This window comes from Colletes gigas, unplaced genomic scaffold (assembly GCF_013123115.1).
Source record: "Colletes gigas isolate AHSC1104 unplaced genomic scaffold, ASM1312311v1 Colletes_gigas_Sc00004, whole genome shotgun sequence".
Classification (NCBI taxonomy): Eukaryota; Metazoa; Arthropoda; class Insecta; order Hymenoptera; family Colletidae; genus Colletes; species Colletes gigas.
The window spans coordinates 2,693,337-2,718,238 of NW_025106633.1; the positions used below are offsets into that span (position 1 = coordinate 2,693,337).

General features: G+C 44.2%; 1 protein-coding gene across 2 annotated transcripts; it reads right to left on the minus strand.

Moving 5' to 3' along the window:
* Positions 1-1,196: 1,196 nt before the first annotated feature.
* On the minus strand, positions 1,197-24,268 carry LOC122405207. Of its 2 annotated transcripts, none has more exons than XM_043409757.1 (4): positions 23,955-24,268; positions 9,890-10,019; positions 7,480-7,578; positions 1,197-2,840 (listed from the first exon to the last, which is right to left on the minus strand). In XM_043409757.1, the coding sequence occupies exons 1-4, from the start codon at positions 23,961-23,963 to the stop codon at positions 2,815-2,817; spliced, it is 264 nt and encodes an 87-aa protein (XP_043265692.1). In that variant the 5' UTR covers positions 23,964-24,268; the 3' UTR covers positions 1,197-2,814. The 2 variants fall into 2 exon arrangements, with proteins under 2 accessions (XP_043265692.1, XP_043265691.1); XM_043409756.1 differs by lacking the exon at positions 23,955-24,268 and adding an exon at positions 23,572-23,652.
* Positions 24,269-24,902: the final 634 nt, after the last annotated feature.

Here is a 24,902-nt window from a genome sequence, read left to right on the forward strand (position 1 = left end):
CAGATGCGCCAAATTGGAAACCAAAATTCGTCTAAAATATCAGGCCATTCAATAAGTCTGGGTGGACTTTTGTAACAAATACAATATTTTAAATCTTGATGGCCTGATGTTTTCAAATTTTTTACCCACTATGATGCAGTGCACGAAGTGATAACCAAATGGAGCAATAGCTGTAGAATAATGTATGTACGACGGGATTTATCACCAAGATTCGCGTAAAATTTTTTTGATATTTCTGACGCAATGAAAAATTATTTTGTTTGCATTTTGGACTTTCTAAATGACCGTAATATTTTCACCACGATACCACCCCCATTTTTCTTTATAAAGCAGAATTATTATTAATATTATTTACCTGCGTTGTAAGGCCTTGGTGGCACGGGCCCAGAAACTTGTTTGCAAACGTTTATGGAGGAATGCGATTGTGTATCCGCGCTATGCATAGATGGGAGATTCAAGGATCAGTTTTAGAAGGAATTGCGAGTCAGCCTGCGCAAGGCCTGCACGTCTCGCAGCACAAACGAAAACAGAGCGATTCTACATGCAAAAATGAACGAAAAACGTAGAATAATATTTTTTCGAACGAGTTATCCAGCCTACGAATCTCTGCATTTCCAGGTCGTGTTTCTATGCGTATAAATTTAATTATGCGAAAGTAATATTTCTGGTTATAAATTGTTGCTTAAAAAACATTTACAAGCGCAGTAGACATTTATAGCTGGACTTATTGCATGGACTTTCGACCGAAACAAGTTTTGAAATTTTCTCGTAAACAGAGACCCTTGTACGAAAAAATGTTATTCAATGGCTTAGATTTATTTTTAATACTTTAACGGCCGCCGTCACGAGTAAGTGACTTCACCGTTTCGGTCACTTATTTGTCGAGATTGTCGAGGGCTTAATAAAATTGATATTCGTATGTTTTCGTAATTCTAAGACTGAGTGGAGGTAAACATTTGCATATTTATAAAATGTCAGAAATTTAAACTGTTTTCGCGTGAAACTTGCGGTCATTAAAGTGTTAAATCGCCTGCCTTTCAGCTGCAAAACTTACTATGGGACAATCTTTTTCGGTAAATAATAGTACTGAATATGCACTACAAATACAACCACAAAGTAAAGTATGATACACGAGTTAAATAGAGAAGGAAATTGTAAACATCTTCTGTACCACCCTCGAAGTATTCATTCTGTATAAATAAATCGTATAATTTCTATCAATGTTATTATTACAACCTGTATTTAATATATTTAATTTTCTATTTGAGCCAGTCGAGAACCGCAGAATTAAAGGCGAAAGATCCTCTGTTAATCAACCGAGCATCGAAACGCAGACTCTAGATTAGAAATATCGACGCGCTCGGTTGCCAATGACTCGCTAACGATCATTATGCCCGATAATGCCTAACCCTCCCCCTCGTGTCGGATTCCGGTGTTTCCGATACACCCGTCGTATCAATTATCAAGCAGACTTCGCCGCGATCATGATTTCGCCGCGGAATTAATTTCCCCGTGGATCGTTGCGCCCGGATAATCCGCGCGTCGTTCGTAATTACGCTAACGAGATCGCCGCTCAGCGTCTTCGATAATCGGAGGCAATTACTTCACGAGCATAGTCACGATGGACGTCCGTTGTATTGCTAGGCATAGTTTCGCCTCGAACGAATCGAGAGCGGCCGTCGAAGCCGCATTAACGTCGAGAACTTTCGCAAGCGTCGCTGAAAATGTGAGCCGATCGCGGCTGCATCGATCTCCCGCCGATTTATTGGCCTGACCGTGTTTCTTATTGTAATTGCTTCTTACTGTTTTGCTTCTATTGTATCACGGATTTCCATTCCTATATTGTCCCAGAGAAAAGTAAAATCGTCAGAAAACATGACTAGACGTTACGTTTAATATTTCTTCTGTAACGTGTGTCTTCGCTAAATAAATTTACGAATTTATCTGCAAGACGTCGATAACTGACCAAAGTTTATCAAAATATCGAAGAACAAATGTTCCTTCCGGCGAAGCATTCGACGCTCGCATGTGTAATTTTCAAGTACAGCCGTAATTAAAACGGTTGGGCACGAGCTCGACCGAGATCTAAACGGCCGAGGCAGGCATGCGTGTCAATGCAAATCGTGATCGAATTACGGAAAATCAACCGACCGTCGAGGAAAAGTATCTTTCATCGCGATACGGCGTTCCATGATCGACGATCCCGTATCGCGATAATGCAACACGTATTTACAAGATTTTATATTCACTTTTGGGGATCGACGATCGACGTTAGGCTTCGCTGGCCTGTTCGTTTCGATAAAACGCTATTTCATCAACGTTGAGTAGCAAACACTGAACGACGGACCTTTTTAATCGATCGTGGCAAACTGGTTTGGATCGACATCGTTTCGTAAACAACGAGTGTCTGGAGGAAAATTCAACAACTTCTAACGACCCGAATTAATTGACGGATTGTAGAGAGAAGAGATAAAAATCGAAATTATACTGTACCAACGCTTTCGTGAACCGCTTCGTACTTAATGGCTACAATTACAGAAATATATTAGGTATATATATTAGCTTTGCATCTCTGTATACATAAATACTGTTAAAAGCGTCCTCGAGTACCATTAGAAACACGTTCTAGCACTCACACGCTAAAAATTCTTGAGCCACACACTGTATGCGAGCACAGAATTCTTTTCCCCTGAATTGCTCCATTCGAGGATCCTCGATAGCTTTCTGGGGACTCTTTGGATCTGTACTGCTTCCCATCGATGACGCTCGGTCCTCCACCTTTGTCATCGATTCCCTTGCGATGCCAGTTATCCGTTAATAATAGAAGTACCTGTAAAAGGCTGCAACAGAAAATTACACACATTTGTTTATTAGTTAAAATCTTTAGTACAAGGGCGAGGTTGGACAAATGTATTTTACACCGTCTTTATTAAAATCAGAGACATTTAAAATAGAGGTCCACTATTAAAATCTCGAAGCACTTTTTCTCGACATTCTACGTTGAGAAGCCTTTCCTTTCTAACAGAGTCTTCGTAGCCACGAAGATTCCCCGGTAAAGGCGAGATCCAGCACGATTTTCATCTACGATTGCTTGGCTAACTGGCAAACTCCCGTTTCCGCGAGTAATCGTCGGGACACCTGACCGCTGGTAATGAGAAGTCAGGCCCGGGACCACTTCAAAGCCGTTAATTACAGGACCCTCGTCACCGTGCCTCGACGCCCTTCCCTCTCGTCATCTCCCTTTGATTGGTAAGTGCTCGGTTTTCTGGCCGCTGGGCTCCGGGTGCTCTCGCCGCGCGCCAGCCCGTACGCGACGCTGACAATAAAGTTAACCGCGACGCAAAAGGGAGAACCGAGTAAGTTCCATTAGGGAGCCCAAGGGGCGTTCGTAAATTTAGGCCCCCTCGAGGGTGGCGGGCTCGCGAGAGTGCTCGTTCTCGAGAAGGGCTATTTGTTGCTCGCGTCTCTCGATGCTACGGTTGATTAATTTTTCAGGGGGCCAACTTTCCAAGATTATTGTTTTCCCTACTTTTGCATTTGCCCGACTCAAGAATTCCACGCCATTGTCTCATCGTTATTATCAGTCTTTCAAAGCACTCTTCGGATCAACTTTAAGAATATTCTTTAAACAAATGCAATTTTTACCAATCTGTTTGTACAGTTAAATTCCTCGCAAGGAAATACAAAATTCATCCCTTTATGCTTCTCCTATATTTCTAATAGTTCGCGAGATACTCGAGAATTCACACCTTCGACATGGACGATAAAGAAACAAGTACAGGACAAATATTTTTGGTAATTTTGCAGAATTTCACGTTCCTTTACGATTGGAAGCAGTACGCTTGGTACGATAGGTAAAACTCTGTCGTACTTTCTGTGCGTTTCGAGCTAATATCCCGTGAAGCACTTAGCAGAGATGCTCCCGAACGGCGGAGTTCTCTTCTTAGGGAGCATCCCTGGAAATGAAACTTCGTTTTTCACGCCCTCCTTTTCGACCCCAGAGAAATTTCCGGACAGGAACGTCCGGAGGGTAGCGGCTCTTTGCGCGTCGCCTAACTAAACGCGGATGGTCGAGCACGAGCCTCGTTCAAGGTTACCGTGAGCTTTGATTTCTGAAAGCTTGAACGCGTAGAAGAATCCATGGAAACCCTCCACAGGTTAAACATTAAAGCTTACAGCTTTATGTCAGAACTATTGCTACGATGGTCAGGAATTTCTAAAAGAACGGCAGTATTTGTTTGCTTGTATTTCATCGTTAACACGACGAACAAGATGGAATCTAAATACGTCTGAATATGTCTGAAAAATAGACGCGTTAACCCCGTGGTCTTCTAGTTCGAAAGATATTAAAAATATTAGCTAGCAGCAGGGAACAATGGCTACCATATGAAAGTATCTTCCAACGGATCAGTGGCCTGAGTTTAACGTGGCTTCTTAGTCCAAGATATTAAGATAAACGAGCGGCGAATTAAATAATGCTCCGTACTCGCGTTATCTGCCTAGCCAGCGAGCTAATCTCGCGAATTATCTCGATAAAGTAGCGGTCGTTTTCCAACGACTTTCGGCCCCGACGTGGGTTTTAACGCGGTTTCTTACCCTTAGAGCGCCGCGACGTTAATCACCGCCCGGTGGCCGAGATTTACGTTCCCTCGCGTTGCATTCGCGAGCATTAACGAGTATAAAACCGCCCAGAGAGATATACGATGTACGAGCTCATAACCGACGCGCCTCCAAGATTTATTTACGCCTCGATCGACTTCTGTGCTCGCCGCGATCGACTGAAAACGCCACGGTACCCGGCGGCCATTGTTCGCCGCAGTTCGAGCGAAATGCGACCGCAGCTACGAAAACTGGTTCCCGCCGGGAGAAATCGTCGATAAGAAACCGAAGAAGACATTTTTCTGGAGGGACCAGCAAGTCTTCTCTCTTATTTCGTTTCGTTCGTATCGAAAGTTTAATCCTGCGAACAGGTGTTCCGAAGTGAAACGGTCATTTATTTTGTTCGTGCGATTTTTTCCCCCCGAGAAAAACTGGAATATCGACCAACGCTCTTAATTGGCAATCCAACACGAAAAATCTGGGTACATTAAAACGAATTTGTACCTGTCGCATTTTTATAGAGATTTTTATGTCTCGGTGTTTGCGGTCCTTGAAAACCAGTTTCCTAAACGTTGCTACTTTCCCGAAAGGCTTTCAACTTTTGCTGTCAAAGGATCGAATGCATCTCGAAGGAATTTATTATCGAAAAATCCTACGAACGAAGCAAATATCCGGGACAAAGTCGTTCCGTCGGGAAAACGGTACAAAACGGTAATTTAATTTGCCGTTATTACTTATAATCACGGTGTGTGTCTCGTAATAATTCAAAGGGCAGCGGGTTTCGCGATCGGGGGCCTGTTTCTCTTAAATTATCTCTCGACCGCCTCGTTTGCGCGACTACGAACGGTCGGACGTTGGCAAAATTATGCGCGAAACGACCGTTAAAAATTCACGACGGATTAAATAACCGTTCGTTACGATTATTTTAAATTATATTACCGTTCCTCGTTACCAAAGTGTACGCGTACCGCGCGCCATATTATATCCTTTCGCGTGAAAGGCGCGGCGAAATGCGCGCAATGGATAATTCGTTAACGACGCTGACCCACGGTAAAGCGAGCAACGGTAGCCTAATGACGTGCAATCATGCATGCTCGCGATTATAAATCCTCAATTTACCTCCTACGTGGACCCTGGGACCGAACCCGCCTCGTCGTAAAAACCACGTAACATATTAAACGTTACCCGTTCGAGGCGGAGAAAAATGCAAATTGAATTTCACTCTTAATTTTACTCGGCGATCATTTTTTTTCGCTTAAGCGACTCGCAGATTTTTACGGCGGTATTTGGCGGAGAGTAATAATTATTTATGAAACGTTCGACGCGTTTGAGAAACGCTTTTCGCGACGGGTGAGAAAGTGCAAAGAAACACGGCGAAACAAAGAGTGGCGAACTTGACCGTGACAGTTCGGACGATGGAAGTCTATTGACCTCACCGGAAGTCCGATCTCAAGGTTCCGAAAAAGAGGCGACCTTGTCGTCGACCCGAGTGACCTCGGAGCACCTGTTACGCCACGCGAAGTGGTTCGAGTAAGGTTACGCGCGCAAACGAGTTTAAGTCACGAGGCCGACGAAAACACTTTCACCGACCCGCCATAAAGCGGTTTCGCCTAAGTGGATCCCGCCAAGGCTGACTCTTCTTCGAGGAAACCGGTATTCCCTGTTCGACACCGCGAACCATCTACCAGGAAATCGCGGCTGGACGAGGATCCAGAAACCGAGGCTACAAGGCCCGCCATTTCCACCAGGATTATTTTCTGACGCGATTTACGAGAGAAAATACTGCTATCTCGGACTTGGATCTGTTCGTTCGTCGATTATAAACCGTAAGATATAGTGATTGATATTCCAAAGAGGTTCTCGCGTACTCAACCTAACCTTCGTCTTACTTATTAACGACATTTCCGCATGCAGTGATTTTCCACGTTAATTTATCACGTGTAAATGCATAAAGCTAGTCTATGTACAATATATACAAAATTATTATAGTCACCAAGAAACTGGAAGCTCGTATAGTACCATAGCAAATGACTTACCTTTCTCATCTTCTCTGTCTTATGTACAAAATGTTAACAACACAAGTATACGAATTGGAGCAGACGTCCGGTCTATTCAACCGTACGCTTCTTAGCGCGGATTAGTACACATATGTACATCTTATTAGTAAGTACGCGACAGGTTAGCGTTAAACAAACACCCTCGTTCTTCACCAGTGACTTTTGAAATCTACGCGGAAGGTCGCTTTCGAGTGACAAGAAGGTTGCGTTACTCTTTCTCGTAGGCGTTCGTTAGAAGTTCGAGAGGATGGGGATCCTCGTCCTCGGCGGGTTCACGATCGCGAACAGGATGGGATCGTCTTTCGCGGAAACGATCCAAGGATCGAGCGTGTGGCCTCCGCTCGGATCCTGGAGGCGGTTGGATTCATTGACATTGTGTACGCGAACAGTTTATACCGATTAATCAAGAACGTGCATGCTCGACGGACATTTAAATTAAATGTCTTCGAAGCGTAAAAATGGCGAGATTCAGGATGAAATCGCGTGACGTTCGATCGACGCAATTGCGTGGCTTGTTTAACCAGCTACGAAGATACGATAGAGTAAACTGGGACAGGGACGGCTGGATGATTCGACGTGTGTGGCAACAAATAAATAGCGTTTTATTCACAAGTTAAGTGCACAGGGCTGCGAGAGGAGCCGCAGGGTTGCGCGACGGTGCTCGGGGTTAGTTCTCCGACCCACCCCCCAAAAGTTACTCGTCGCCTCAGTGAGTCTTTGGTGGTCTCTCCTCTCGTATCGCTCTTTTCGCCCGTTCTTTCCTCGCGCGAACGGAAAAAAGCGGTCGCTTATCCCGCCGCTCAGAATCCAAACGACGATTTACCTGGGTTGGGTGGCACGAAGCCGTATCCGCTCGCGCCTGCTACCACTCCGCTCGTGTCGGCGCTGTTCGGCGGCGGACCGGGCGGGAACAACACTGGACCTGGCAATGGGAACGATTATGTAGTTTAAAATCATTCGTTGGTCCATGATTTTCATGTAACGATACCATTTTGTCGAAGAAAAGGATGGGAATATGGATCGTTCTGGTCGATAGAGCAGTGCCTCCAACGAAAATATTTTTTTTCATGGTGGAGGAACTTTAGTACAAGTAGAAACAGCGATTAATGGACAGACGCGGCAGGGAAGCTATACTTTCTTTTCGACTTATTTTTGAACGCAGAATCACTTCCTTGTTTAATTGCAAAATAAGGTGCAACGATATTTCGCTTTGCAAGCGTCCCGCGGAACGGTGAAAAAATTAGTAGAATGATTAATACGCCTTGGCGAACGGAATCGGCTCGAGTTGCATCAGACGTCGCGCGAAATGTTAAACGTCATCCGTCAAACGGTCCAGCGAGCGGTCGGCGTCGTGTCGTGTTCGCGTTTCCGTCGGTCGGATTTCAATCTTCTCTGGAATTTTAATTAGAAGCAGTTCGTTCTTCCCACGAGCATTACCATTTATGAAAAAATCATAAACGTTAACGAGGTCTCGGTAACGACCTGTCAAATCGCGATCTTTTCAGCCACCGTTTCGCCGCTTGCGGAGATCGCGTATCGATGAGATCGCGCGTGAGTTTCAGCGACCTCGATGACCCGTCTAGATCGCGAGCACCGGCACTCACGCGGCCGATCTTTATCGAAACTTGCACGAGCAAATCGTAGATCTGCGCGGGACGAATCGTTCCGGGACTGCTGGATCGTTTACGCAAGGATCGCGAAGCCGGTGGCCTTCACGGTCGTTGCTCGAGCACGATCGACGATCGACGCGATCCGAGGACCCCCGCGACGACCTTTCCTTCCTCGATCTTTCGTTGCATCTCTCTTACGTTGCCTCTGCCGGTTCTGCTCGACGAAGAGGATCGTGGAAAGGAATCGCGATCCAAGTTTTCGAGACGAGGTTGAGTCACAGGGGAGAAAGATTGAAACGCCGTTGGAACGAATGACCTAACACGCACGCTGGTTACGAATCGCCCGGTTTCAGCCGCAACTCGCCGTTTTGTCAGCGCCACTTTCCCGGTGATATTTATTGTAGGTGAGTTTGAACTTGGCACCCATTCCGGCGCACGTACGCTCGCGCCGCATTCCGCTCGATCGCAAGGACCGCGTATCCTGGTTACGTGTGCATCGACACGTGGCACACAGTAAATGTCAGATCGACGGAACTAATTTTAGAATGCGAGAAAACCCGGGATAATTGTCGCATCCAGACGAAAAAAGTTTTGAACTTGGATAAATCGAGATACTCCCTGTTGATCTCTTCGAGCAAAACAAGTTTCAGAAAAGTATATGTGGCGGAGAAACGAGCAACCAGTTAGTTAATTGACCAATTAATTGAATCATTATACCGCGAACGGGGCATCAAAAATAAACTCAAAATATAAAATATATTATATGTTTTGGGAAAATTGATTTTCAAGCTGCTTCAATCTTGTATGTGAAAATAGAAAACTACTCTCATCTGACAGATGCATCTACGTTATTTAATAGACATTCAATTTGCTTTCTGACTGAAATGATCAAACTAATAAGGACTTTTCAGGTAGAGAAGCTGAAACTTCGTTCGGAGATTATGTTTCCTGGTTTCCACAAAGAAGAAAAATCTGAACCGATCATTACCCATATTCCTGGCAGGCCAATTAACCAGCGATTAACCGATTCGTAAAAGATCGAAGTCTCGAGCACGGTGGTTCACGTGTGCATCGAGAAATCGGGCCAGAATCGATCTCCCGCATCCGTAAGCATGAACTTTCTTCTCTAAACGAACGCGTTAGGTTAATCGCGAGTCCCCCACAAATCTCCACTGTGGCTACGGTAAACCTGTTCCGGTAAAAGTGTTCACGTGTTCGCGGAAACGCCATGGAACCGATATAGAGATTGTCATCGTTCCTTCTTCCTCCTTCGTCATAATTTCCGCCCTCGATTTCGCGATCACGAGATCCGGAGATAATCGGTCTCGTTTACAGTCGCGTCATGCTTCAGTGGGAACGCTCGCAGAATTTAATTACCGCGTAAATTCGCCGGGGGTCCGCTGCTCTATCAACTAGCAAACATAATCTATAACATTAATACTGGATTCGAAGATAACGCAGAATCTGGGCGTACCAACTTATTTGCAGACTCGAATGGTATCGTTTATCCTAAATTGGTGAGGTGAATTATTATGGGTGTGCCTTCCAAAGAAGTTTGTAAGTGGAAAGAAAAAATAATGGAGTATTCAGGGTATCGACGATCGAGGCGATGATTCTACGTACCCCTGTTCGATCGTGGATCCCGCATCCCGGCGGATTGCCTGAGATAAGGGCCGAATCCTGCGAAGAGTTGACTATAGTCCTGGGCTGAGGTCACCGCCAGGACAACTACAACGAAGGCCAGCAGAATTTTCTGAAACGGAAACATCGATTCTATTAATTCGAGGCAAACTGCACCTGCGACTCTCCAATTACAGCATCCTCCGCTCTCGCGAACGGTTCTCTCCTAATCTCCGAGCACAAAATGTTACCCCAAAAACGAAAGTCGAAATCGTTCCGCCCGTAATCACGCGTTCCCGTCCGACTTTAATTAAATCTCGAGGGAAAATCGCTACGGTTCACCGTGGAAACCGCTGGAAAGTAGTTCGAGCCCCGCTGAACCGGAAGCGCCGCCGCGATTAATGCGGCGAATTCCGCGCTGCGGCAGGGAAAAATGATTAACACGACGCTTCGTTAGGCGTGCTCGAAAACGCTCGTAACGGGGATACGGTAACCTCGATCGAATGATTGACGACCGACCAGCCTCGTACACAGGGTGTACCCGATCGAAAGGGCAACAGTTCTCGAAAATTCGACCCTTATTAAACAGAAATCTCAACACATATTCTAATTTTTGCTGTTGGATCAACACGTAACTAGGAGAATTTCTAATCAATCGCTTAAATCTAGAAATTATACAGACGATCGATGGTCGAAATATTTATATTAAATTATGCATGTTCGCAATATCTAATGTATTTTGTTCGTTGGAATTTGATGTTTCTATATATACGTTTGATACGAGTTTCGTTCAATTGCGAATGAAATTCCCTTCCGTTTGGTTCCACCCTGTATAGCCACCGGACGGGGTGCAGGACAATTTTTACGAGCGGTTCGTTCGTTGGTTAACAATGGACGAGGATTTATGGACCAATAACCGGGGAATAAAATCAGCGCTCGAAGTGCTCATTTAGAGGCTGTTAGTTCCCTCTAACGTTTCTATTCGATCGAAACCCGTCGCCCGGAATGCGAGCTCCTCGTAAAGAGTTACTTAATAAATTAACAGGGATGAATTACGGTGAACGTCGTATACAACTCGGAGCACGGAGAGGTTTACGAGCCACTGTCTCGTTGAAGTCTGTTAAATATTTCCATTTTTAATCGATTCTTCCGTCCAGCAATCGGAGTGTTTCTAATTTTCACACGGAGACCTTTCTCTCGAACTTAAAATTTGATTGCTAATTCGAAGACCGGTTACGAAGCCAATCCCCGAGATAAACAATAAGTTAAGAACGATATAATCTACTCTGTATCGTAAAATGTACTTCTCTACGTTTACTTTCTTCCGAACGTGAGAGAAATAAAATTTTAATTGCCTTCGAACGGAATCGAAATCGACGAAGAATTGCGACACGGCCCCAGTTTCTCGACGTTTCCATCGAAGGGGATACATTAAACATAAATGCCATAAAGACAGTTTAAACGCGTTTCTGTTCCTGTCTATCCGTATATAAAATAAAACAGTAATATAAAGAATTTTGTATTGCATTATTATTCTAGTTTCTAAAAGGGTCTAATTGTTTATAGTTCGAAGTATCGATAAGCAAATATCCCATTGCATTCGGAGGCGATGAAATATTCTCGAGGCGTTATCTGTCCCCGAAACGGCTAAAATGGAGGCTCAGACTCGTAAAGACGACGCCGGGTCGAGGATCGATTCGGAAAATCCGATTTCGAGCCGTAAATTTCAGCGCGTATTCGCGCTAAAGCCCGGAGCAAAGAAGGAAATCGAGAAAGGCGACTCGAGTCCCGTCACGCGCGAACGAGATCCTCTCGTTTTTCATCGAGTCGCTTCCCGTTACGTAAAACCTGATGAAATCGTTATGCCACTTTGCGATTCCCTCGTCGCGGATTCCAACGACGTTACGGTCTTGGGAACAGAGATCTCCGTGCCTAGGAATAATTGCGCGCTCAGATCACGCCGATTATTAACCACGCCAGAGCCAGTCGCACGCGCGTTCATTCTTCTATCGGTTTTCTGCATTGAAAGCAAGGTGAGCCACGTCATCGCCGCGCGATTTCTTTCGCCTGTCACACAATGTCAAGGCGATCAATTGCCGTGAATTACGAGCACCGCGATAACAACCGCAATAACAACGGAAGATATCGCGTAACTTTCGTTGTTCAAGTTTCATACATTATCGTAACATTTGAAAATGTTCCGAGAAGTCTCGAGTTCCGTTAGAGACTGGTCACGAGGTCGATGGAATTCTAAATGAAATTTGAATATTATGTCGACGGATAACACGGAGCTGACCGATTGTTTAATTTCGGTCTCTGTTAATAAATTCGTCCCTGGGATCCAATTAAAATACTGGGCGGGTTGCATAAAATGAATTCGCGTTACACGCCTGCTGCGCGAATCGAGTTACGGCATGGATTTGCTTGTCGCAACGGTAAAAGATGTTGTTCCGAGCGGCGGGAACGACAGCTTGATGATAAGTCTACGGCGAGCACGAGCGCGGATCGCCCCGTTGATTGGCACCGGCATTAATTAGCGATCCCACCACGGACAAATAAAGTTGTAACCGTGCAATTTGCGCCTCCGGATCGCGAGGGCGGGGAGAAGTTACCCTCGAAGCGCGAACGTTTTCTTCGAATCGCGAGAGGCCCCTTCGAAGGAAAATGCTAATCCGTTACCGGGAAATACTGAATTCCGGAGGCATTTTCTGGCAGCCACGGGAAGCACCGGAAGGCTGAATCGAGGCAACGATTCTAATTATTGATATTAGTGATAACAGAAAGAAGGAAGAGGCGATGACCACTAAAATATCACACGAAACAACTTTGCATCGAAACCCAAATGAAACCAATTCTACAACGACAATGTCAACTATCCCACGCAATGTTTGTAATATCAAGTTTGAAAGAAAAATCGATCCACGAAGCAAATTCGAAATTGCAGAGACAAGTATTTCCGACGTCTGGTTACGGCGGAGACGGAAACGATTAAAATTGTTTCGTGGGACCGTATTGTTCCCATTGGCTCGAAGGGTGAAAACGTGGAAGAAACCGATTCTCCGAAGCTGCTTTTGTGGAGAGTCGGTTCGATTGTGGGTACGAAGGCACGAGGTCGCCCACAAACCGCGGCACACATGTGCGTGCACCGTGACGATAGATCACGCCGCCGTGATATCCGAGCCAACGCGCGCCGATGATCGCTAGGAAAAACCGCGGCACGTAGATCCCTCGAGGTGTGCGTGTAATTTATGCCCCGTTGCGAAATAATTGTAAACAGTTGCATATTTGCCAGGGTGAAGCGCCTCGAAACGCAGCGGGGAACCCGAGCGGAGGTAACGAGAGAAGCGTAACTCGACCAACGTTTTCCACCGACGAATTAATGGACTTGTTCGAGATTGATCAGAGTCGTTTTATTAAGGGGTTGTTGTTGCCTTTCGGAGAAAGTTTTCGGTGAATGGATCGTTGCACCACGGGTGTGATTTTTAGCTCCGTGTCGAGCGATTGGCCAACGTTCGACCGGTTCAAGAGTCTACGAACACTTTTACCTTCTCCACGCCCACCCGGGCGAATATTTTTGGTGCAGTTCGAGGGGATATGGATCTACGAGTTCGCAATAAACTGGAGTCGTTGCGCAAATTTGATGTTTAGAGCGAAGGGGATGGAGAATAAGGATTATCGGTTATGTGAATTAAGGTTTCCACGCCTGGTTTTACTCTGTTTCCTTCTTATTTCCTGTTTCGATAATTATAGAGGCAAACGACTGGTGTTGCTTTTGAAATCATTGGTATCCCTGTAATAGATGCTTGATAACTATTTGGAAATATAGAGCAGTTCGATAATTGTCTTGTTATTTTTTACGGAAAAGTACGTTTCAGAACTTTTGCTTGTTTTCGAGGCGTCGAACTGTTTACTTTGCTTTCGTTTCGTTTTCCCTCAGCCGTCTCTCGATTTCCTTTCTATTTAATAATCAATGAACAACCGTACCGATCTGCCCAGCGCATAATTTTCCTTTCGTTTCGTGCAGAATCGCCCCAGGATGTTCGATTTCGCTCGTTTCCTGATAACTTTCGACATTCCTTGTTCGATACCGCGAACCATCGAAAGTGCACAAGTTTTGTTCCTACATTGTTCGGCTCGTGATAAGCATCGTAGCCTACTGAGCGTATCACGAAGCTTGAATAACGATTACTTTCTCTGATAATGATCTCGATTATAAGTTACGATGGTTAAGCGACCGAAACTACCGGAGCATCGTAACAGTTCCTCGCCGAACGAAATAAAGGAAAACGAGTTTAGCCCGAAAATATTCTTTCCCTCCGACGTTTTAGATTTATGAAATCGAACGGTAAAAGGTCCGACCCTTTAACCCTCCGTTGCGTAACGTGCTCGATCGAGGACCTAATCGAAGCAATCCGCGTAAAGTTCATCGAGGAAATTCTCCGCGATTCATGGTGTTCCTTATAGGGACACGTAATAGAGCAGGTTCGGTTGCTCGTTATCTAGTTTCAGTATTAATTGATTCCTCTCTCGAAAGGTGAAATGAAATTCACCCAACATATTAAAACATTATTTTAACTGAAGTTTATCCGTCTATTAACTCTTTTTCTTTTGGAAGTAGAAAGACGGAACCTAGTGTTGTGAAACAAAATTTTCAGAATAATAAATACGTATCTACCGTGCCAAACTTGGAAATGAAATTGGAATCGACTGAAATAGATATTTACTGATCAAATTTTGATCAATCCTGACGAATCCTTCACCCATCACGAGTTACGAAACGATCAACCGCCCAAGGGATAGGGATCTATCGAAGAGCCAATATCCCAGGTGACAACGAACGCGTTCAAGGGGCGTAATTCCATTAGATCCAAGAGAAAGGCAACTTCCCGTCGACGCAATGATCTCTCGATCGTTGCGTACGCAACGGGACCCCGTCGAGTTTCGAGTTTCGAGTTTCTCCCTCGACGTGTACACGCGTTGCTTCTCGTGCACATTACGCCCGATCCATTAGATCGCGTAGCGAAATATTCAGTCAAGTGCTTCCGCGTTTAAAGCCAAGAGAAACTGCCCATCCCTCCTGCTCCAACGTTCGCTCCAACGAGCATTCTACGTCATTAATAACAGTCGATGCAACACAGTTGCATCTGAAAACCGGACGCGGGTTGCGTAACGGGAAAACGCAAGCGTCGATGAACGGGAAGTCCAGCGATTTTCTAACGTGGAAATCTCGACGAGTTTCCGGTCGCGGCTAATTTCGCGACACCTCGAACGCAATGACGTTGCCCGAGGAAATTTTCGCGCGAAATCGACTCGTTAAATCGCTGCTGCGTCGGTTTCATAAGTTTCTCTTTTTTACGGCCACTTTGAGCCGCTATCGAAATCTCGAGGACGAAATAAACGAAAAATTCTCTGACTCGATCGGGGTTTCTTTTTTTTTTTAAGGATCGACAGGTTTCACGAAGGATTGCTTAACGAAAATAAAGGAGCAACGATTATTCAATACAGCATTTCTTCGTTACGTGTCGATTTCCATTTCGAGTATTTAATATTAATACGAGAAACTTCGGAGATTCTTGAGGTTCTTTCTCCTCCGGAGAATTCGCTCTACGAGACTGGACTCGTTTTTCACTGATAACAATAGTGCACAGAAGTCTCATGGTTCATTTGCATCCGTGTCTTTCGTCGCGCTAACTGGAATGCGAATACGAGCACTTGGGACGCCATTGTCACAACACGCCCACATCGTGTCGACGGAAAATGTTATCTGTTTGCTTTTACTTTTGCTGCCATGGTGGCCGCGTATGACGGTAGCCGTAAAACAGTAATCGTTTCGTCGTGAAACTCGTTTTTTTCTTTCAACGGTACGCATTATTAATCTTTCGAAGCGGTTACAAAATTGAAAACGTTAGGCAGGTTTCCGCAACTTTTCTTTTGCAGTCGAGTTACGAGACTATTAAAGTTGAGCTTGCACAACGCTATGCATCGGAGCTTCAACGTTGACGGATGATGATATAATAATAATTAAATTCAATTTTTAATTGATCTGGCAACGGGCAACTCTTCTTCGTTTCGACATTTTCGGATCTCTATCTATAACTGTACATTGTCAAAGTGTTCACTATTCATTAATATAAAGTGTATTTATTGTGTACAGTTTGCTTGTCAAATTATTCGAATAACTTCCAATCAAAGGTGTAATGTTTAAAAGTTGTATAGTGATTTTTAAAATACTTTTATTAGAGTGGTTGAGGCAAGTGGTTTTAAAGGACAATCGATAGTGTTTCCTATGGTGTTTCAAATAGCGAAGGAAATGATTTCTGGGGCCTCGCGGTGCGATTGTGCAAGATGAGCGATAATCGAGGTCGGTCGTTGAGAAAATTCGACGGAATGCGCTCTGGGAACGAAACGACGCCACTCGAACGAGGAGAAATCACTATCGGCGTTACGGAATTCGTTAATCGAGCCGGGGATACGAGAGTTTGCATAAATTCGTCATATTTCTTTTGCTTTTTTTATGTAACGGCTTTTATTCACCATATATTACCCCGGAGGATTTGTACAATGGCCGCGTAACAATTTCCGAGGGATATTAAGAAAATACAAAGAAACAAAGGGGCCATTGTGACGTCGACGATCCAAGGGTCCATTGTTCGACAGGAAGTACCTTAAAAGAACGCTTGTGGACGACGCGACGGAACGTTACTTTAAGTAAAGAAAATCCAGGGCCATTTTCTTGACCCTGTAAGAATCGGATTCGTGGTCTCTGTTTCTTCCGGCGATTGTTGGAATTTCTAAGACTTTTTAAAAACTCTTCTTTTCTTCTCGATAAGTGAGAAGTTATATAAAAAATCTACCAAAAATTTAGACTTTTTTTTAAATGACATATTCCACCAGTGGTCATAAATTACTTGATATCAATGATTACAGATAAAATAGTCAATAAATACTATGACTAACGTGCTGAAAGGTTAAAGGTAGCCAAGTGTGGAAATCACTTGGTACCAGATATGACAAATGGCTCTGACGTACACTAAGTATTCATACTCATTTGGCTATTAATTATCTCCATATACGTAAGTTCCATTAATACACTATTGCTTTGTCGTATAAAGAATAATATTAAAATACAACTTTATTCAGCTACTTGTTTCGAAAGAAAATCAAATGTTACAATAGCGAATCGTTCCGAAAGTGCGTTCAGTGAAAGTGCGCATCTCCGATTGCGATTTCATAGCGAGCGCGTGTCGCGGTTCGCGCAATTCTCGAGTGCTTAGAGATTTCGTGTTTGGCGACGAGCCAGTTATTACGAGAAAATAGGGCCAAAGGTGTTGGAAAACGAACCGTCTTCGTAATTAGAAAGTAGAACGACCAGCCACTGCACGTGACCATTGAATTTATATCGGTTCTATTCGTGCAACGCTTGTAAAATTATCGACCATTCAAGCACACGCAACAGGTATTGTGTTGAATACCTCGCAACACGAAACAGAATATCGTATCTGCGTGATAATTTGCACACACGGTTTGTAAAGAACGGCTTGCAAAAGTTTCGTGGATGCTTTGGCCAATCATCGACACTTGCGCAACGATCCACGCTGTTCGTTACAAAGTATACGAAGCTTTATTTTGAAATTGAAACATCGCGCGAAAGAAAGTCCTGTATAATTTTGCCTATGACTAATAAAAAAATCTTTTTTTTTTAAATGGAATTTTGTTTCTTGTAAATCGAAATATACAGAATTTTATATCTTAAAATATCGAGGAGCAAAATTTTAGCTAATATCAATCTCTGTTAAATTGTATAACTGGCGGGGAAAGTAGAAATAATCAATTTAAATCAGGCAAGCGCACATAACGTATTCTAGTGAGTATCTATTTAGACTCTCGACGCGTCTACTTAATGATTCATTTAACCTCGAACACGAGAACTTCCTTTTTTATCGACGCCACTTCCGATCCAATTCTATCGATATAGTAAAGAGTCCAGTCGGACAGGTTTCGTGGATCGATCGATACACTGCGAACTTGTCGATTGATCAACTTTTCTCACAGAGTCGAAACTCGTATAATCGTTGAAAACATTATGTCAGTCGCGTGAAAGGGGTAAGCTCGTTATCGAAAATCGAGAAAAAGGAACGACACTTCCGAACGTGTCGTCACGGTTCGACGATCGCCGGGAAAAGTAAAGCGCGGCATTTCTCCGTCGTCTAGGAACCGAGAGAGCGGATACAGAGCTGAAAATCGCCACCGTTCACCAGGGGATTTTTCTCGACCGATGGTTTCGAAAAGTCGCAACAAGTTTGCGGTAAACACGACCGAAAACCTGTCCTTTCGAGTCGAATTCGTTTGCCTGGCTGCGTTCGACCACCAGAGTAGATATCGGAGTAGAGACTGGTACCAGGAGCCTTCTAATCAGATTTCATTCAGATCGCAACGATAAAAGTTAGAAATGTCATTCACGATGCAAAAACTAATTGTCCACCTTTCGAACGCATTTCGACGTTGTTTCGAGGGGGGAAACAATAATACTCGAAGTTTGAAATTAGAAAATGTAGTAATTATTTTCTCTGATGGATAGAGACAGTGAAAGAGTCACTCTTGGCAAATATGGGTCAGACAGCAGACCATTGCACAGAAATTAATTGGTAGTTCGCGGCATGTTTCTCGGTGCAATAGAATCGTCGACCAACCGCGCACGATCTGAATCTGTGAGTTAGAAACAACGTTGGAAATATTCTTATACATAATTCGAACGCGATCTCATCAAACAAATCAAACGATTTTAGTTTCCTGTTTCGAAAACCATCTTCGAAACATGGATATTCTTGAGGAATAAAAAGTTACTTGCTAGACTTTCCAGAGTCTCGGTATTATCTAATAAACTAACATCGTTATATCGTATGAGGCAACGCAGAGGCTCTTGGAAAGTCCGACTAGCAATTTTTTATCATAACAATTTATCGATGAAAAAGTTTGCCCATTTCAACCATCATGTATTCGTAATTGATCACTGGCAGGTAAAGAGAGAGTAAATTGGGAGAGTAAATGAAAAATGTACGATGAAATTTGTTCGCGTAAGACTTCTAGTTGGAGAAAATTGGAATTTAAAAATTCGTCTGTTGCGCGTACACTTCGACTAACGCGTCTGTCTATTACTCGGCGTTTCCACTTGTCTTGATGTTTGCAGTCGTTAACGGCGCTATGGTATTATTCATGTGCCTGTCATAATCGGTTCTAACTTGTTACGAGATAGTAAGGTCAATGGAACGCAAATGATAGCGTACCACCATCAATGTTCACCAATACCGATACTAGTAGAAATATCGAGTAATGGACAGACGCATTAACGCGAGTCAGACTGAATCACGAATCGGGTGAATTCTCAAAAGATGTCAATTGCTGCAACTCTGGTTTCTTTAACGCGTTCACTGCTCAAGCAATTTTTAAATGCAGGGCTACATTTTAGCGCGATCTTGATCACGCGAGAAGATAAATGAGAAAATCGGGTATAACGATTTTGTACGATCCAATAAGATAGAGAACATGTGCAATAGATTTTCGAAGAATAGAAGGAAAGACGTTTCGAAAAACAAATTCCTGAGGTTGGTTATTTTTCTAACTCTATTAACTGATTAAAATTTTTAATAGAAGATTAAATATTCTCCGCCTTGTGACGAATGGCTCCTTGTGCTATCCTAGCGTGAAAAAAGCTTCGAAGACGGAAAGGTCGGCGAATATCGCGAACATAATCCCCGCCTACGGTTAGCATAGAGAGCCACGCGAAACAGAGCTTCCACACTGGCGTAACCGCGTGATTTACGGGTGGACAGAAGCGCAGTTACCGTTTTGCCGATGAGGAAAAACAAACGAATGATAAAACGGCGATGAAATCGGCCTTTCAACCGTATGACTAATCGGGCTCGGTACGCCGGCACGCGGCACTAAGCACGATTTATGTGTACCGATGAATCGTTCACGCACAACAAGCGGATTCCGTTATTTGGGGAAAACGCGCGAACCGCGTCAGACATCCGCGATTTATTCGCGAACGTTGCAATCACGTCGAAAGCTCAAAAACTCCAAGAGAAATACAAGCATCCGTGAATTACAGCGTCTGGAAAACTGAATTTTTGAATCGCGAGAAGACTTAACCACGTAATGCATTTATTTTTTACTTTGTTCCCAATTTTTTTTCTCTGCAATGGAGAGATTATTACCACGTACTGGCAAAGAAAAATAACGGGCTCGTGGAACGTTGTCGCGCGAAACCCAAGCCCGAGGAATTTTAATGCAAGAACTCCACGAGACGCCTTAAATCGCGAACGAAGGATACGACCGCAGAACTCGCGTGTCATTCACGCACCAGATCCCTCGAAATCGGTTAGAAATAGTAGAGGATTTTGCTGGTGGCACGTAATGCCTCCGCAATATCGACTGTCACTTATTACACACAACACCGAAGATTTTTTCATTGGTTCCCAGCAAAAGCCGATAAACGATCGATGTAAAAGGATCTCCGTTTTTATCAGAATGCATACTATCAGCTTTGCTACTCGCTTTACATTTTTTGTCGTCAATTTTCATCGCCTTCCGCATCTATTGCCAATTACATCAGAATTTTACGAAGAAAACTTGTTAAACAATCTCTCGAGACAGGATCAAGTTGCTATTTCTAGAACCAGAAACGACCACACGAGATTTCCCCGTGTTAAATTTGCTTTCAATATCGTGTCCTTTAATATTAAAGCATCGCAGCTTTAAAATTTCTTTCGATAAATTCTGACATATAATTATGTTGTACCAACAACCTACTGGAACGGTTGCTGCAATTCTGATCAGCTGATTACTTAAAGAAATATTATCTTTGGACTTTCACATCTGGTCTGCATAAAAAAAAAATCTTAGAAAAAGTTATGCATTTCGGGTTTCGAAAATAAATGAAGATTGATGGTGTTACTACGCGCACCTGACTCTTTGATACATGAAGCATATTCGTTAGAAATTGGCCAGCTCGACGGCGAGGCGCGACGTTTCGCGGTTGCAAAATGTCCGGCTAATACGTTTTACATAACCGGTCATCGTCGTTTCGAGTCGATCGGAGCGAGACGAATCCTTGGAAAATCTCGCGACGCGACTGTGTTCCCCGGGCGTCAGTGTTTTCGCCGCTTGCTCGGCACGCTCGCGAGATTAATATCCCCGCGAATCGTTTCGCAAGAGGCTATCGAATCCAGCGATCGCGTGACCAGAACCGGAGACCGAGTTTTCATTTTAGACGGCGGTTAATGGCGTTTTTCGTGCGTGACTCCGCGAATGCTGGGACGAAAAACGCGCCGAGAAGAAATTGAACGATGTCGTTTGCAGCCTCGTTGCACAATCCTCTTCTTCTCAAGCCATTTCCTTCGAACGACAATAGGCCAATAACATTTTATAAAACGTGAAATTAATCACGCTTGATTCTCTATCTATATAACTATTGGAAATTATGATTTTTTTTATCACCCTTAAGAATCAAGCGTTATAAACAGCTTTAATGCTAAATAAATAATTTGAACAAATGTTCAGGATAGCCCAGAACACCTGAACAATCAACGCGTTATGGAGGAAGAAAATGAATAACTATGCAATTACTGGCCATAAAAATGTCAGGTTCAGCAATGACGGAGACCATTTAACGACTCGAAAGGTGCAAGGTTCGGTTGGGGAGTTCGACCGGAGGAGAGTTTGCGGTGAGTCACGAGAAGGATTTTCTTCTATTAACTCAATCGGCTGGAAATCGTCTTCCTGACAGACGCGTTGCCACTCGATGGTTGCGTAACGGTCGAGCAATCCCGTATCAGACGGACGCGTTAGTTCAGCAGCGAACGTTACGACAGCCCGGGGCAAGGACGTGGACCTGTCTCGCCGACGGCTACGATCTCGTGAATGAACCCGACGAGTTCGCGGATTTACGCTACTGGCTCGCCCGCGTGCGTTCAACTTCTTCCTGTAACAGTACTCTGCCCTGCTTATTGCAAATTAGGGATTCTTGCGAATCACCCCCAATTGTTTAGATTTCTTGTGGACGACTGCCATGTGATTAAAAACCAGGGATTAATAGTAACAGGTATCCTAGAAACTGTGAAAAGAATTAAAAAAATATCAATTTCAATTATTCTAGAACCACCCTGTGCACTCCCCCTCTAATAATTGGCAAAATCATCTTGCACAGCTAAGAAAAAGAAATAATTTCAGTAGCACCGAGACAACTAGGTCTCTCGAAACGCGTATCGAAACTTTTACTTCGAAGAGTGCTTAGGCTCTCTCGAAACCATCGGACCAGAGAATACTTCCTGACACGCGTCGTTGCCGTACGAAAACTAACAATCACGGGCAGAATTGTTTTTTCACCGGCAGCGCGCAATTAGCCGGCGATTGTCGCGATTTCTTTCGGGATCCTAATTACGACGATGAATACAGATGAGCGTACGGATAAACGAGATGCTGGCGACCGTGTACCGTGCTTCGCGATCCGAGGCGAGGCACCGCGAACGAGAATGTAGAAAGTCGCGGCATAATGCCTGAATCTTGCGTTTTGCACGCTTTTACACGGTCACGAAGAGGAACCTAAACCAAGCCGCGCTACCGCTCTCCCTTTTCTAACGACGGATGTTTATCGCGGTCAGAGTCGCTCGTAGAAGGTGTCAGGCTCGCGTCGGATTAAAATTGATGCCGCAAAACAGACCAGCAATTACCAACACCGATAATTCGCGATTAACCGACAATCGTAGAAAGTTTGCGTGAAAGGTTCAGAGTCGCTTCTGACCGATTTTCGTGATTCGCGCCGACTCGAGTCCGGATTTCAGTCAAAGCTCACCCTGCGAAATATGATCATTTATCTCCTGTCACAGTCGTTCTTGGCTTTTTTTTTAAGTCGAGAAGGTAGTTAAAATTTTTAGTCCCCCTGAGAATGGTTCGCTAAGGACCCCTAAGGTGACGCTGTACTACAGTGGGAATGAGAATCTCTTCTGCTGTGTTTACATAGCTTCCGAAAGCAGTAACTTACATAAAAGATTTGTAATACGATTAGTCGAAGTTTTTTTATATTACAACTCATCGTTATATAACGCTGCGTTTCATTCATGCAGTAACAGTGAAGACGGTGATTATATTATATTAGGATTTATCGTGATTCAACAGAGAATGAAACTGTGATTGATATTCTACCACGGATACGAGTTCAAGTTTAACTTCGCCGAGTAGAGTTCTCTTAAATCTGATTTCCATGGTGAAACATGCACTTTTGCTTTTAATTTTATATAAAACGTCAAAAACTAGGGTTTCTTTATGAATAAATTGTTCGATTAATCTTTATAAGGGACTCGTATTAAAGATCGAAACGTTTACTAAATAGATCGACTATACTTGGATCATGTATGCGATACACAAATATATGTAAAACGTTACAATGTCAAAAATTGCATGGGAGATAATCTTAAAGCGAACATGGTTGTTTTTCACTAGATTTATAAACTCAGAGCACAAGACAATGATCAGAACGATAGATCCACAGTAACCAGTTACAGAGATGGGCAAAAAGAGAGACGTTCGATAAAAATTGCAATCTGAATTATTCGATCAAGATTCTGGCCATCTCGATAACCGGAAATTCGGAAGGAGAAATGTATGAAACGAAACCGTGTTCTCACTTGCAACAGCGACATTCTGTCTTCCCGGGTCGATCTTCCGTCCGTTCGACTGTCAATTCGTACGACTGCCAACGGGCCACATTTTCCGCTGGTCGGTGTAAATAGGATCGACGTATCACCAGTCGCGCGTCCACCGATCGAACGAGTCGCGCGCGTGCCGAAACACCAGCGTTAAAGTCTCCGGCACGATCGAACAGAGCCGCGAGCCGGTTCGCGCTATCTGCTCTCGCGAAAGTCTATCCCCCACCAATTTCACCGCCCCCTCCAATTAATCGTGGCTCGAAACCGACCGAGAAAAGCTTCCCTTTCCCATCGCGATTCTCTTCCGTGGCACCGTGGTCTCTCTCTCACTCTATTTGCATTTGCGCGGGAATATTACTTACGATTCTCATGGTGTGGCCGGTGGAATCCTAACCGTGGAGCAGGTGTTGTCACGTGGCGAGCGTTCTTGCACGTTGCACCAGTCGGGCGCGAACTGCAGTCGAGTTCTGCGTTCGATCTAAACGCGATCGACGAAGCCCAAGGTGGTGGTGCCAAGCGTTTCCTCTGTCAGGGAGGGTACGTTCTCGGGTGGCTGGAAAGGAGCAACGGAGGCCTCCTGCCGGCGGAAGGTCGACGAGTAGACTCGGTTAGTCCGAGAGCAGACCAAACGGTAGCGATAAAGGTGGATCGTAGGTGTATGAGCTACGCTTGCCGAGCACCGGGACCGTTTGACGCGAGGTGGGGGCTGTTCCTGGGACTTATATGTCGCCGTTGGAGGCCGCTGTGGCTCTTTTTCCCTGCCCCCTTCGCCCCCGTGGATCCGAGCCCCTCTATAGCGGCCCTTGACGATGGTCAAGGTGAACCCTGCCTGCCGGGGACACCACGCGACCGACTGATCGCCGTACGACAGAGATCGCTTCAGGGAAATCGTGACGACAAGCCGCCTTTTCAAACGCTCGACCGCGAAATACTGGGTTTCACGTTTACAGATCATCGACTATAATTCCGAATGGACATCGAAGACTAACTTTATAATTAGTTTCTTTGTAAATTCGATATATTTAACAGAGAAAATGAACTAGTCGAAGAGTCTGAAAGCTATGTTATTTGGAACTGTTTCAATTTTAATGGAAGCATAATTGTTTTAACAAATTAAATTTGAGTACAGTAGTTCTTATCGATATCTATTCTACACACTATGAATAGTGCTTCTAAAAATTCCGAAAAAGGCGTAAAAACGAATCTGTCGATATCCAAATAGTTTCCGACAAGCTATAATTCGACATTTGGTGACTTTTCCGAAGGTCTGGCGCTCCAACTTCCTGCAATCGATGCGATTCTCGCACCTT

Excerpts from the sequence above, each read along its gene's own strand:
- LOC122405207 (XM_043409756.1), bottom strand. Across the intron at positions 7,579-9,889 it reads GGATCCACGATCGAACAGGG|GTCCAGTGTTGTTCCCGCCC; the intron begins GTACGTAGAATC and ends TCCCATTGCCAG. Across the intron at positions 2,841-7,479 it reads CTTCGTGCCACCCAACCCAG|CCTTTTACAGGTACTTCTAT; the intron begins GTAAATCGTCGT and ends TTTCTGTTGCAG.